Here is a 14,583-nt window from a genome sequence, read left to right on the forward strand (position 1 = left end):
GTAGGTGGCAAAGGCAAGGGTAGAGAGCAAGGAGGGGAGGCGAGGAGGGGAAGGGCAGAGGAGGGCGTTGAAAGTGGCAAAGAGACGATTGAGGGTTTGGGGACTGGTAGGAGATGAGGTTCTTGAAATATGTTTGTTTGGAGAGGGACATGGCAGCACTGTAGGATGAGAGAATAAATTTGAAATGGAGGAAGTCAACCTTAGAGCGTGATTTTCTCCACTGACGCTTGGCAATTCTTGAACACTTTTGCAGGTATATGGTGCACTCCACAAGCGCTTACTAACCGCACTAACCAATCAGAGAAGCTGGAATTGCACGATATATAAAAATATATATATATATTTTCATTTTCTGGATTATTTATACTGACTAACTGTCTCTACACAAAAGCCATGCCGCTATTTTTTGCTTTAGGTATACTAATCATTTGTGAAAAGGAATATTGCTAGCTGTTGGCTTTACACAAATCTTGCCTACTAAACTGCAGAATCTTCAGGTGTTCATTGGGACACATGTTGTTCCTGGTTGCTGCTAATTACGACCAAGGTCCTCATACATGTTTACTGTTGGAATAAGAACATTGATTTATAGATTGTGTATTATTATTTTTTATGAGAATATATTTAAATCATATATTTATCTAATTATTTATTGTTGCCGGCATTTTTATATGTTGATGTATGAATTGGTATATATTTTTTTATGCAAATAAATTTATTATATGAATTGCATCTCAATCAATTGAACAGTGTTCTCTGGTAAGGCTATAGGCCTTATAATTGTTTTCTCCACAGAGTCAAGAGCAGAAGTAAGGGAGGAATTGTACAGGGAATTGGCTTGTTCAGGACAGGAGAGAGGAAGGATAGGGGAAAGAAGAGAGTCCAGCAGGGTGGAAAAAGCAACAGAGTCAATAGCCTCAATGTTACCCTTAGTAATGGTAGCCTTAGGAGTAAAAGGGGGGGAAGGAGAGAGGGATAGGTTAAAGGACAAAAGGTGATGGTCAGAGAGGGGGAATGGGGAATTGGAGTAATCAGAAATATCACAACGGTGAGTAAAGACCAGGTCAAATGAGTGCCCACTCACATGGGAGGGTGATGAGGTCCATTGGGTGAGACCGAATGAAGAGGTGAGGGTAAGGAGTTTAGCAACAGAGGATTCTGTGGGATTGTCAATAGCAATATTAAAATCACCTAGGATAATGGAGGAAAGTTCTTAGGAAAGAAAGTGAGGGAGCCAGGAAGCAAAGTTGTCAAGGAATTTGGAGGAAGAGCCAGGGGGACGGTAAATGAAAGCTACTCTGAGGTTTACTGGTTGGAAGAGGCATATAGCATGAACCTCAAATGTGGGGAATACTAAAGGATGGTTCAGAGGGTATTAGCTGGTAGGAATAACTGGTGGATAGAAGAACCCCAACACCACCACCATGGCGACCCCCAGATCGGGGAGTGTGGGAGAAGGTGAGGGCCCCAGAGGATAGAGCAGCAAGAGAAGTGGTGTTAGAGGGTGAGATCAAGGTTTCAGTAATGGCCAGGAGATTCAGGGAGTTGGAAATGAAAATGACATACGTGGGGACCAGTTTATTACAGACTGACCTGGCATTCCAGAGGGCACAGAATAGAGACATAGAGTTTGTGGGGGAGATGTGAATAAGATTATACGTGTTGCTGTAACATGGAGGTAAGATTAATTTGGGGGACCGATATGAATAGAGTTTAGTGATGGTGCGGGCACCTGAGCTAGAAAGGGAACCTGTAGGAGGTGGGCAGGGAGGGAGATGTGGATGGCAGTGGGTTGAAGTGACAGGGAGAGGAGTGTAGGAGGAGAACCTCAAGACTGTTAATCAACGTATCTCTCATCAGGCCTTGTTCTCTGCATGATTTATGTTACTTACCAGTTAGGCTTACAAAAGCAATTGTGAAAATTCAAAAGCCTTACCCCAGCCACAGAATAGTCAAAACTATTGTTGCCCAAATACATGACAATCAGTAAGGCAATATATTGCATCTTGTTTTATATGTACCAAGATTGAGATCCCTCAAACTCCCCCAGTTTTTTAAAGCCATCAACTCTTCTTTAAGGACCATAGCAATTAATTTCTATAGATTTTTCATCAAAAGTACCTTTCTGGTTATGATAACATAATAATACAGTAGGTGATAGATTTACCAAACAAGGCAATGTTGTCCCTCCGAATGGCTTTTCTTCAAGACTTCTCACAGCTTTGATATTTAATAAACACTGTCTATCATACAGTATGTGAAGGAGGCATTCCAGTGACTGCATAATTGTAAACAGTACTCTGATATAGTCCATATAATTAGATATTTATGTACACCTACCACCTGAAATCAAATGGATTGAAACCAGACCTTGGAACAAATATGAATTTTCAATGATACATCTGGGGGTAAATTTTCTAAGATGGGAGATCTATTAAGAAGTGAATGTTGCCTATAGCAACCAATCAGATTTCAGGTATTATCTTCTAGAAGGTGCTAAAAAAATGAGAAGAAGAATCTGATTAGTTGCTATGGGCAACATCACCTCTAAAATAGAACTCCCATCTTAGTAAATTTACCCCCTGGTCTCAGTTCTTATCAATAGCTGAGTTTGTGTACAATAATGTTCTGACAATACATTATACATCATTCTTTGCCAATTGTGGTTTTTATCAACATGATTGCTCTTTCTTTTTGCAAATGCATCAAATCATCCATTGCATTCATAAAGCACTACTCAAGGCTATGCAAATCTTTAAAGATATAACTTTAGTATACCACATTTTTCAAGTTTTTAATGAGATTTATGCAGGTTTATTTCTCAATGTAGTCTGAAAATAAAGCAAGGAAAAAATAAACATTTGGAGTTAAAAAATATATTGAATGTTTTTTTTTTGACTCATCAAAATAACCAACATTTGCAGCTATAACTGCATACTTGTGGCAATCGTTGTACAATGGAAATTAAATATTGTTAACGAAGTTCTTTCCAACACTGTTGCAGAAGTTCCCACAAATGTAGCACTGCTTTTTTGTCACCCTTCTGTCAAGTTCATTCCAAATCAGCTTAATGGGGTTTAAGCATGGAAACTGTACTGACCATTCCATAATTTGAAGCCAACCATCTTGTCCTTTCCAGAAAATTAGTTCTGAAATAGCCTGGAGGTATGTTTTGGGCCATTATTTTGCTGCATGTTGAACCCATTACTAACTTAGCATAGACCAGTGGGTATTGCATGGTGATATGATGGCTCTTTTGGTTCAGGGTACTAGCCATTCTGTGCAAGTTACCGACTTGAGAGCCATCAAAAGAGCCCCAGACCATCAAGCTTCCTCCTTCATGTTTGACATTTGTTTTTACACACTGAGGAACCATCCTTTCACCTACTTGACAGTGTGCCAAAACATTCCACAATGGACCATAGATTTTGAATTCTGATATATACTGTAGGTCCATAAAACTTTTTACATGATACAGTCTTTAATGTCCTAGCCCCTTTCTTTTTTTTGCCATCTTAGACATGGCTTTTTTTACTGCCACTTGACTTGTCAAACCTGCACTCTGAAGTCTTCTCAGTTGAAATGGAGACTTGCTTACTTCAACCAGTTTTAAGCTGTGCTTGAAGCTACTGTCCTGTGAACTGCCGACTATGCAATCTGTGTATTCTCAGAAACTTGTTTTCTGATTCTGTTGTGGCTTTGGAACTCCAAATCTCTTGTCAGAGTTTCCTTTAGTTTCCAAGTGCCTTTTGATAATTGTAGGAAACTGTACTCACTAACATTTTGCCTTTCTTTTGCAGTTTAGGGAAAGCCCTACACTTTTAATAGTTGGTCTGTCTGTCTTCCAGTGTTAATTGTCTTTTTCCTAACTTTATGGTACCAATATACTACTTCTTCCAGTGCAATGTTGTCCAAATAAAGCTTTAGAGGATGAAATAATAGTCTGCCCCAATACTGCTTATTACAGACAGAGGTGTGTAATCAAGAAGTCAAGAAATCAACAGATGTTTAGAGAACTGTAGGAATTGTTTGCATAAACTTTCAAGGCTTACTGTAATTTACTTCCATTGCAGCAGATCAGCTGTAACTTCTTAATCCGTTACTTAAAATATAATTTGGAAACATAGCAAATATCTCTTTCTCATGGGGCAGATGTCCTAAGCTCTGGAAAGTGATAAATCAGAGAGTGATAAAGTACCAACCAATCAGCTCCTAACTGTAACATAACAGTTAGGAGTTGAGTGGATTGTAGCTTATCACTCTCCAATTTATCACTTTCCAGAGCTTAGTATATCTCCCCGAAATAAACTTGCAATTGAGGTTAGTAACAAAAGAAGAAAATCAGAATTTGTACAATTGTAATAATAATAATAATAATAATAATAATAATAATAATAATAATAAAAAGTTTTACTTTCAGAATATTTATAGCTAGTAACATAAATTGAACTTAAAAGTAAATGTAGATAAACCAAATGCAACCGACAGTCATAATAAATTTGCGACCCGCAAACATTTATAAAATTTCAGGAAAGACAATACAAACAGGGCTGTAGACAAAAGTTTATTTACACCATACAACATTTTAAATATTTTATACAGAGCTGCAGCAGAGAAAGCCACTATGAGCTTCCAAGATAAAACTGCAATAATAAAGATGTGAAATATATTATTCATATAAAAGTGAGATTATTACTTTATTGCATTTAAAGCAATGAAGAACGTAGCTCAACAAACATTCATTTAATGACAAAAAGTTTGCTTTTTTTATATTATAAAGTAAAAAGTGTAGTAATGGCCAAACAGACTGTTATAAATTTTAAAAACTGCATATATACATTGTGCTTCATGGTGAAGTTTTTTGAAAACTAAACCAAATGAAGCTGTTACAACATGAATTGTTGTTTGAGGTTGATCTATAAAGATTACCTTACAAATCCATTCCACGGGTACTTACAACACATGATGGTAAGATTTGTACACCTGGTTCTGCACTAGATTTCTAGTGAGAGTAGACAAGAAATTAAAAAAAAAGAAAAATAACCAAAAAAGCCACTGACATTTGGCACATGAAGATCCTGACATGAAGTAGTCACAAAAGTCCAGACGCCAGGCTTCTATAGTCTCTCATGTGTCAGTGCAATTCTCTTGTTGTCTTCTTTAAGTCTGTTTTGTGGTTATGTTAAACCTCTGTTTGAAAGTCGCCTTCCTGTACATCTAAAGGCAAATTCAGACACTTCTCCCATTCAGAGGGTCTAAGTTCTAAAGAATCTTTTGCTTCTGAATCTAATACATTTATTGTTGTGTAATGTTGATATTCACTTGTGTTTTTGAAACTGTCCCATGGATTTTTGTTAACTGCTGGGTTATCCTGTGGATAATAAAAGACATAAAGCAAGGAGGTTATGTTTATATTTAGAAAATAAACTGCACCACCCTGCTGTGTAGAGAAATCCCATTAAAGAAGGAAACACTGTTGGTATATACAAACTGCTGTAAACAATCAAATAAACTGTTAATAACATTAACACATGTTCACCTTTTAATTACCCTGTGCAGCAGGATAATAAAGAAGACTCTTTTGTGGGGGCACTCTTATATAGAAATATTAAAACTTAACTTTTATTAGTATATTACATATTGCAAACTGCAAAGCCACTTACAAAACATACTCACAAAATATATATATATATATATATATATATATATATGCTTAAAGGAATTACATTTCCTAAGTATAATTAAAGGAATGTAATTCCAAGAGGGCGAAAAAATCTCTATTCCCATAAAAATTTATGGGTGTAGTTCAAAGTCCAGTGGCTCCTTTCCAATGAAAAATTATGGGTAATTAGCCGTTTTCGCCAAGATATCAAAAACAAAAATTAGATGGATATGTATTATCAATATTCATATAATTTACAGGTTTATCCTGAGACAAAACATAATTTCTAAATTCTGGTATCAGCAGAGTATATAGCACATCGATTTGAGAATATCCAAATTCATGACAACAGCTCTATACAGGGCAATTCTAATGACACAACCACATCTATGGTCTTTTCACTTTTATATACCTTCTCTCTGCCTGCATTGAGTTTAAACCAATGTGCTGTATTATACATTGAAATCGTGATTTCTGCAGTATAAACATTCATAAACACAATGTGGTAATTTTGTATCATCCACCATGGATTAGGTAAGTGACAAAATCGCCGCTCCACTAACACCGTTTCGCATCTGCTTTTCTGCAACTTGATTTGACATAGGTTGCACAGTGAGAGTACAATTGGGTGTTCTAGTGCTGAGGAAGAAAGTAAAGAATGCTTCTGCTGCCCTGCCGCTTCCCGGTCTGCAGCAGAGGCATTCTTTACTTTCTTCCTCAGCACTAGAACAGCCAATTGTACTGTCATTGTGCAACCTATTTCAAATCAAGTTGCATAAAAGCAATATGCAATATGTAATATATTAATAAAGTTAAGTTTTAATATTTCTATATAAGAGTGCCCCCACAAAGGAGTCTTCTTTATTATCCTGCTGCACAGGGTAATTGAAGGTGAACATATTTGAGTATTTCTTACTCCTGGGGAGCACCACCAAGTTCATTTATAGTAGGGTCATTTACCCATTAATTAGGTATATTTTTGTTTTTTCTCATATATCTTATAATTATTTTCCTGTGCGGAATGTCCTTCTTTTTCTATATGAACATTAACACATGTCCTGATAAATCAATGTTAACTACGTGATCCATTGAACAATATATCGTTCTGACTCAGATCGGAGCATTATGCCATGTGGCAGGGTCGGCTCCAGGGATAGCCATGCCCTGTGCTGCCTGGGTATAGGCCACGCCCCCTACATGCTGTTATTTGGGGGCGTGCCCATACGGCACACCTCCCGTGTAATATCAGGCTGGGGGCGAGCCCAACACTTCGTCACTAGCTGGGCTTCCCCCAGCCCTCTCCTGGCACTGAATGGATGCTGCACGCATGCGCGCAGCATCCATTCAGCTACTCCGGGGTCCAGCACCGCTGCGGCGGTGGGGGTTCCCAACTTCCCGACCAGACCACCCGCGGAACACTTCGGCCCATGGGTGGAACAGCAGGACAGTGCTGCTGAAATCAGGATGTTGGGTGGGGTGTGCCCTCTATGGGGTGGTGCCCCTGTTCGACCGCACTGGTCGAACATGCCTCGAGTTGTCCATGCCATGCAGATCGCATAGTGTATACGCCCGATCGCATGTAGTTGCAGGTCATTCATCGCATTGTCCCATCTAGTGTGCAGCACAGCAGATGAAACAATGCAATGAACAATGCCATGCAGCTAAATGCAGCATAGAACTACACATTGTGATGTATCACACTGTTGCATCATACCGTAGTTGGGTACACACATCGTGTAGTGTGTACCCTGGTTGAGAGAAGTTTTGAACATCAAAAAGGACTACATAAGTTTCCATATACAGCTGTGGAATCAGAGGCTACTAGTGACAGTTTGGCTTTACTTACTGAAATTTAGGCAGGTAATATTTCAAGATCTGCCTGAAAACCTAAATAATTTGGTAGCAGTTAGCTAATAGGTAAAAAACTTGAGTGTATACGTTTAGTCAGTGATATATTACAATAAATACAAATTAATATTAATTGAACTTTTGCAATTATTTGAAAAAAAGTTTTGTGATAGCTAGGATTAATCTATGTCACTTTTCCTGTGCATTGCATATATTACATAATGCTAAAGAAACCTGTTTTTGACTTAGGGCTAACTGGTGGGCCCTCTGGTAACTTATATTGCCCTTCTTTCTCAAATCTTTGCAAAACTTACATATTTGTATCTATTTGTATCTATTTTGTAAACAAGACTTATTTTTTAGGATACACTAAAATATGCACATCTGACTGCATTATTACAAACTGTAACTTAATAATACTCAAGTACACTTGCTATTATTAGTGTTACATTTAAATTGCTATTTTACTATAACTGGGTATCAGTTTCCCAAATAGCAATGTAGCTGCCAAGATTTCAAGTCAGGGGTGGGGAACCTTTTTTCTGCCGAGGGCCATTATACGTGGGCCCAGTGCAGACCACGCCCCCTCTGTGTGACATCACATGGGGGCGGGGCCACAATAGTCAGTGATTAAAACAATGCACGAAGCATCCTGAGGCTACTCTGGGGAGCTGTAAGGGCAGCATTGTGACTAAGGATGCTCCAGGCAGCACTGCTGCATAGATTCTGGCTGCAGGGTGCCATTCTAGGCACCCCCCTACCCAGATGAGGCTAGCAGAAAAAAGCTCAGAGGGCCAGACCAAATGATTCCGGGGGCCTTATGCGGCCCCCGAGCCTGAAGTTCCCCATCCCTGTTTTAAGTGAATATGTTTTTTCAATAGCGTATGATCCATATATCAAATGAAATGCAGCAAGAAAAAAAAGATTCATTTTAAATTAAAGAAAGTTTTTTCAGACACTCAGTGCCTTTCACAAGCAGCGGCATTGAGCCGCTTTTAATGTGTGTTTTTTAATTATTTATCTATTGGGCATGTGCAGCAGCTGCTGCACATGCTGGCCGGTGTGTGTGAAAGGAAACATTGCTTCCTATACACCACTGGCTTGCAGGGATGGCACGGGCATGGCACGGCAGCCATCCTTCTCAGTGGATATTTCTGGCTGTAACACAGCAAACATGCCGTGCCTGGGCCGTGTGAAAGGACCCACCTGCTTCCATGCATAACTATAAATCGCACCCGGTAAATAACCGGGTGGCTTTTTGCCATCCAGTCAAAATGGCAAGTGTGAGATAGGCCTAAGGGGTGCTAACAAAAATTAGCCATGCTCTACTGTCTGGATACCCTGCATTACAGTTATAATTATGTTTTCTGGCACCATCCCGCAGCTTAAATGCTCCTTACAGTGGTAAATACACCTTTTTTTTACACTTATGTGCATTTTCTTGCTAATAAGAGGTAAAAACTACAATCATTTCTCTTTGCTGTTTCACTATTGACCGCTAAAGTAGTTTACTAATCCGTTACACAACATTCAAACCTTCAGCAGCAATGTGCACAGATTTTATAGCTGTCAGTGTATATGCGGGAATGTAATGTGGTTTCCAAACACTTCCCAATTTTTTTTTCCTTTTCTTACTTTCTTTTACTTTATTCTCTCTTTTCTTATTATATATTTGCAAAATCAGTAAACCTATTTAATTTAAAGAAGGTGTCCACCACCAAAACAAAACCTTTTTTTTCAGTATAAGCTAATGTTTTAGGGTGTCATCTCTTTTTGCATTCTTGATATGTATATTGAAATAAAAAAAAATATAGAGAAAAAGAATACTGGTGGTGTTTTGCTATGAATGTCAATATTAAGCCACGAGTAGAAAAGCAACCCTGAGATGTCTCCAGTTGCAGCTCTGGAGGTGGGGCTGCAGCACAGTCCAAAATTCAAATAGGAGAGCCACACCAACTGTCAGTGAGTCCCAAATGGCAATGTTTGGCAGCAGTTGGATGGGCAGCTGGTGTGGCTCACCTATTTCACATTTTTTCCCCAAAATCGGTCGGAAATTGTTGGTTGATTTATTTATTTTAAAAAATATATATATTTTAGTGAAAAAAAAATATGCCTTGGGGGTGTCAAGCACTACCCCATGCCCAGAAGCCCCCATTGTAAAATAATTTCCCACCCTCATTGGCAATATACCCCCCAAGTTGCAACTGCTCTCATTTACCATTACCCCCCATGCCCTTAGTGGTAATAGATCATAATTTGTTTACCACCCCCCAACCCCAGTGTATTGGTTCATCATCCTTCCACATGCTCTCCCCCTCCTCCCCCAGTGATGGGTGTCATTTAACAAATTTAAAACTCCTCCATCCCCCATATATTTTTAATTGGGGCATTACAAATCCCTCTCCCCAATGCAAATAGAGCTGCCCCCCTTGTGGGAATTATCCCCCCACCTTCCTGGAGCACTTACCCCTCCCCCACATCCATAGCGCAGTGGAGTTTTTGTCAGGAGGGACTGATGATCAGCACCCCATGCTACAGCTGACTTCTGGATCAGCCATATAGTGTTCAGGTGGGGACTAAGGGCCTGACTCAGACCCGGTCGCAAGCACTGAGCGCTCGCAACCAGGTCGATGTCTGGGCATGCGCATGACGGAGCCGGCTCCGTCGTGCGCATGCGCGAGACCTGGCTAGCGCCGGGTTCTCCGTCGCTCCGTGTCTCGCACCAAAGGGGGTGAGCTGTCGATGGTGATTGACAGCTCACCCCGTTTGGTAGGCGGCCAGGGGGGGTGGCTGGCCAAACGGAGGCGTTCCCGAAGGAACACCTGCCATTTGGGGGTGGCCCCACTGACATCACCAGTGATGTCAGTGGGAGAGCTTCCGGCTGGCTTGTGGCCACGAGACCCTATCACAAGGGTCTCGTCACAAGCCCGATGGTCGTGATGGTCTTGACCATCGTGACCATCAACCTGGCCGCTCGCAATAGCTGTGGGTGGTCACCCACAGCTATGCAAGCGGCCCGGAGGCCGAACAAAAACAAAAAAAAACGCTCCGATTCAGAGCAAGCGCTCGTTCAGAGCGTCTGTCTCTGAATCAGGCAGTAAGTTCACTTCCTTGCACTATGGTCATCCCCTTGTTCAAAAAGTCTTTATTAAATACTGTAAGTGAATGAAATAAAATTCCTGATTTCAAGCTGACGCAATCCAGCACCAACAGCACTTTTATTAATGTCTCTCTTCCTCTGCCAGGTGGCACTCAGCAAAGACCTTACTCTACTGTTTTATGCAAGAAGGAAAACATCTACATATTAAAAATATTCCTCATTATGCTGTCTGTCTAATTATATAGACCGAAGGAAAGCATATAATGAGTACAGAACAGTAATATTCCAATAATTTTGCAATAAAATGTATTGAGCAAAAAATACCATAAGCATAATTTAAAGTCTTTTTAAAAAGCCTGTTTTCAAAAAACCTTAACAATTACCTCACAGAGATTTTTTTTCAAAGTAACTGGCTGGCAAAGTAACTCACTACATAATGGTTGAACCGGTCAACAGATGAGAACTGGATACACGTTTTTAAACCCCCTGGTTACCAGGCTGACTATTTAGACATGGAGTCTGGGTTGCGTTCGTTTTCAATAATTTAGTAATACAGTGTAAGTGATAAAAAAAGAGGCTAGTTTCCTGCAGACATTGCTGGATTGGTTGGAAGAGAATATGATTTTTTTATCAATAAAAAAATGTGGAACTAGGATGTAGGGAGTTCATTTGTATTTTGCTAATTTAAAATTTATTTATGTATGAAGTAAGGGTATGTTTATATTTAACTTATTATTAGGTACAGTACAAATATGTAATATGTATACATTCTTACCCATACAAATTAGATGTTAAATATGTACAGAAAAGTTGTCTAGGAACATAAACCTTGTATAATTCTGAAGGACTTGTTTACATTTTGTCAGTATCACCTCTTTAAACATTTTTTTTGTGTCTGGGTGTTTTTTTTTTTAAATAAACCTACCATACTTCCAGTATTTGGTATATCCCGAAATCTGTCCAGAGTTTGAAATTTCTGGTTTAGTTCCTGAAATAGCTCCATATGCCTCTTTCTAGTATGCATGACCTTCTGCAAAATAAATAACAGTGTTTTAAAAATAGTTACATGTTCTATGAAAGATTAATTTAAAATATAAGAATTAAAATACTTTGTAGATATTATTATAATATTAATAATATGCAAATCTTAGATTAATTATTTATATAACTTGAGCATAAAAATAAAACATTTTCATTTCTCAAGTAATATTAATATTTTGTATATTATCTTTTTTGACATATAGCAGGAAAGCCTTAGTCCACATATCAGAAATATTATTTAGAAGGCTGCATACACATATAAGGGATATTATACTACTTAAAGTTGAACTGTACAAAGAAGATAATATTAAATATGTCCTTTGTCTTCATAGTTTGAAATATCTTCATTGACAAGTTAATTAATTCTATATATACATACATATATAATAGAATTTGAAATTGAATGAGCTCTTGCTGAATTCATAATTTTAGTTTACATTTTTTATTTGTAACTCATATTATTATTTAAATTAATGTTCTTAATCAAAGTCTCAATTAGGCTACAGAATAACATATGAATTACAGGTTACCAAAGCACATAGCAGGTTATTTAAAATATGTATATTCAAAGAAAGCAATTTATTCACAGTCAAATAATCTAAGTCCTTGTGTAGTCCAAACATGTTAAGATATTAATTTCTTGTTTTATGTTGTAACTGCCTGAAGGAACTTGGATTTGCTGGCTGGATCCAGTGTGTTTAAAAGTTTATTATAAGGCATAGAACACCAAGTGGGTTCTATGAAGTATGTGTGTATGTGTATATAATATATATATATATATATATATATATATATATCAGGCACTCTTCCAGCATCTTTTTACTTGTTCTGCATCTCACAAATGTTCTTCTGTGTGATCCAAACACCTCAAACTTCGATTAGTCTGTCCATAACACTTTTTCCCAATCTTCCTCTGTCCAATGTCTGTGTTCTTTTGCCCGTATTAATATTTTCCTTTTATTAGCCGCTCTCAGATATGGCTTTTTCTTTGCCAATCTTTTCACTGTAGAGGACTTGTGAGGCGTCTATTTCTCAAACTAGAGACTCTAATGTCTTCTTGTACAGTTGTGCACCGGGGCCTCCCAGTTCACTTTCTACTCTGGTTAGAGCTTGTTTGTGCTGTTCTCTGAAAGGAGTAGCACACACCGTTGTAGGAAATGTTCAGTTTCTTGGCAATTTCTTGCATGGAATAACCTTCATTTCTAAGAACAAGAATAGACTGGCGAGTTTCACATGAAAGTTCTCTTTTTCTGGCATTTGGAGAGTATAATCGAACCCACAAATGTGATGCTCCAGATACTCAACTAGCTCAAAGGAAGGCCAGTTTTATAGCTTCTCTAATGAGCAACCCCATTTTCAGCTGTTCGAACATAATTGCACAAGGGTTTTCAAGGGTTTTCTAATCATCCATTAGTCTTTTAAATCGCTTAGCAAACACAATGTACCATTAGAACACTGGAGTGATGGTTGCTGGAAATGGGCCTCTGTACACCTATGTAGATATTCCTTTAAAAAACAGACATTTGCAGCTAGTATAGTCATTTACCACATTAACAATGTATAGAGTGTATTTCTGATTAATTTAATGTTATCTTCATTGAAAAAATAGTGCTTTTCTTTAAAAAAAAAGGAAATTTCTAAGTGACCCCCAAACTTTTGAACAGTAACAGTTGGATAGAACTACCATCTTTAGAGGTAGAGTTTTATTACCAGCCTTGGGGGTCTATTATCACTTAATTTCTACAACAGAGGGTAAAAATGAACATTTTAACCTACTTTTGGAGAAATTAAGTATTTTGGCAATTCATCATAAAGGAAATGCAGGAGATACCACATATCACTATTAAGGGGACCTACATTCATCAAGCTCTGAAAATATTATATTTTCAGAGCTTGACTGTGAGAGCATTTGCTATCTACTGTTACATATAGCATTTGCTCCCGCACACCTGCTCCTTCCCTGTCAGTAAAAAGGAGAAAGTAAGGAATATAAATTCTATTGAACAATATATACCCTTACACATAATTATAGCCACACAACCACCGTGAGTGTGAATTTAACATTAATATAATTTAAAATAACATATTCATATAGTATGTTTATCCACCCTAAACACATGCAGCACTGCATACACAAATACATATATATTTATGTTAAGACAAGTTTGTCTACTACTTGACTGTATTAATTATTCAGCAATTAGACAGTCTACTTTAAGAACCGTAAATGCCATTATTTACCACCATGCACCACAATAACCAGCTGTTCAGGGACCTAAACACAGTTCTACTGTAAATAAATGAACACATTTCTGCTCTGTTTTTCCTTGATTACACTTATACTTATTTTTCCCAAAAGTATTAGCACCGGTAGAATCTTAGCTTCTCAGAATTTGTTTCTAAGTTGAGCTCTGTACATTGATGCACAAACAAATGTGAGGTGTTGAGCCTGTTGATTCATCCTTTTTTGTTCATTGGAACTGAAGCCCAGTTGGTTAATATTATTATCTCAGTTATCATCTGAAAGTGTCAGATGCATTTGCTTTGAGATTTATTTAGGTACTGTATATAAATGTTTACGGTAGGTTGTGTAAGGCAAGAGATGAGAGCAGTGGCAGCTCCTACCATATTGTGTGAGGTGGCTGTCAATAGGTTCATTGTGCATCACAATAGATTTGGCATGTACAGCCATGGGCGCATGTATAGAAACACCGGCTTCTTGAGGCTGCATAGGTTGCAGGCCTTGGAAGGCAGGTAAGGCTGACCACAATGGCAGGGGAGGCGCTTTCTGTACTAGTCGTGGTCTAGACAGGCAGTCCCAGAGAAAACACCGCCCAACTGGTACTGTCTGTCTAGTGTTTGATTAGCAGGTATCAGATTGGCAGGTAGCTCTAATGGAAAGCTACTGCCAGGGAAGACACCCAGTGCATAG

The 14,583-nt window shown here is 38.4% G+C and overlaps 1 protein-coding gene across 3 annotated transcripts in view; it reads right to left on the minus strand.

The window, feature by feature from the left end:
- Nucleotides 1-4,551: 4,551 nt before the first annotated feature.
- The window catches only part of ADGRB3 (adhesion G protein-coupled receptor B3), a 926,819-nt gene continuing 916,787 nt past the window's right edge, over nt 4,552-14,583 (minus strand). For all 3 annotated transcript variants that reach the window (XM_088456639.1, XM_088456638.1, XM_088456640.1), the window contains 2 exons: nt 11,536-11,640; nt 4,552-5,371 (listed from right to left, as the gene is read on the minus strand). In XM_088456639.1, the coding sequence (XP_088312765.1) occupies nt 5,183-5,371; nt 11,536-11,640 (294 nt within the window). In that variant the 3' untranslated portion in view covers nt 4,552-5,182. The remainder of the gene's footprint in view (nt 5,372-11,535; nt 11,641-14,583) is intronic.

Source organism: Taudactylus pleione, unplaced genomic scaffold, assembly GCF_031769625.1.
Source record: "Taudactylus pleione unplaced genomic scaffold, aTauple2 ptg000710l, whole genome shotgun sequence".
Lineage (NCBI taxonomy): Eukaryota > Metazoa > Chordata > Amphibia > Anura > Myobatrachidae > Taudactylus > Taudactylus pleione.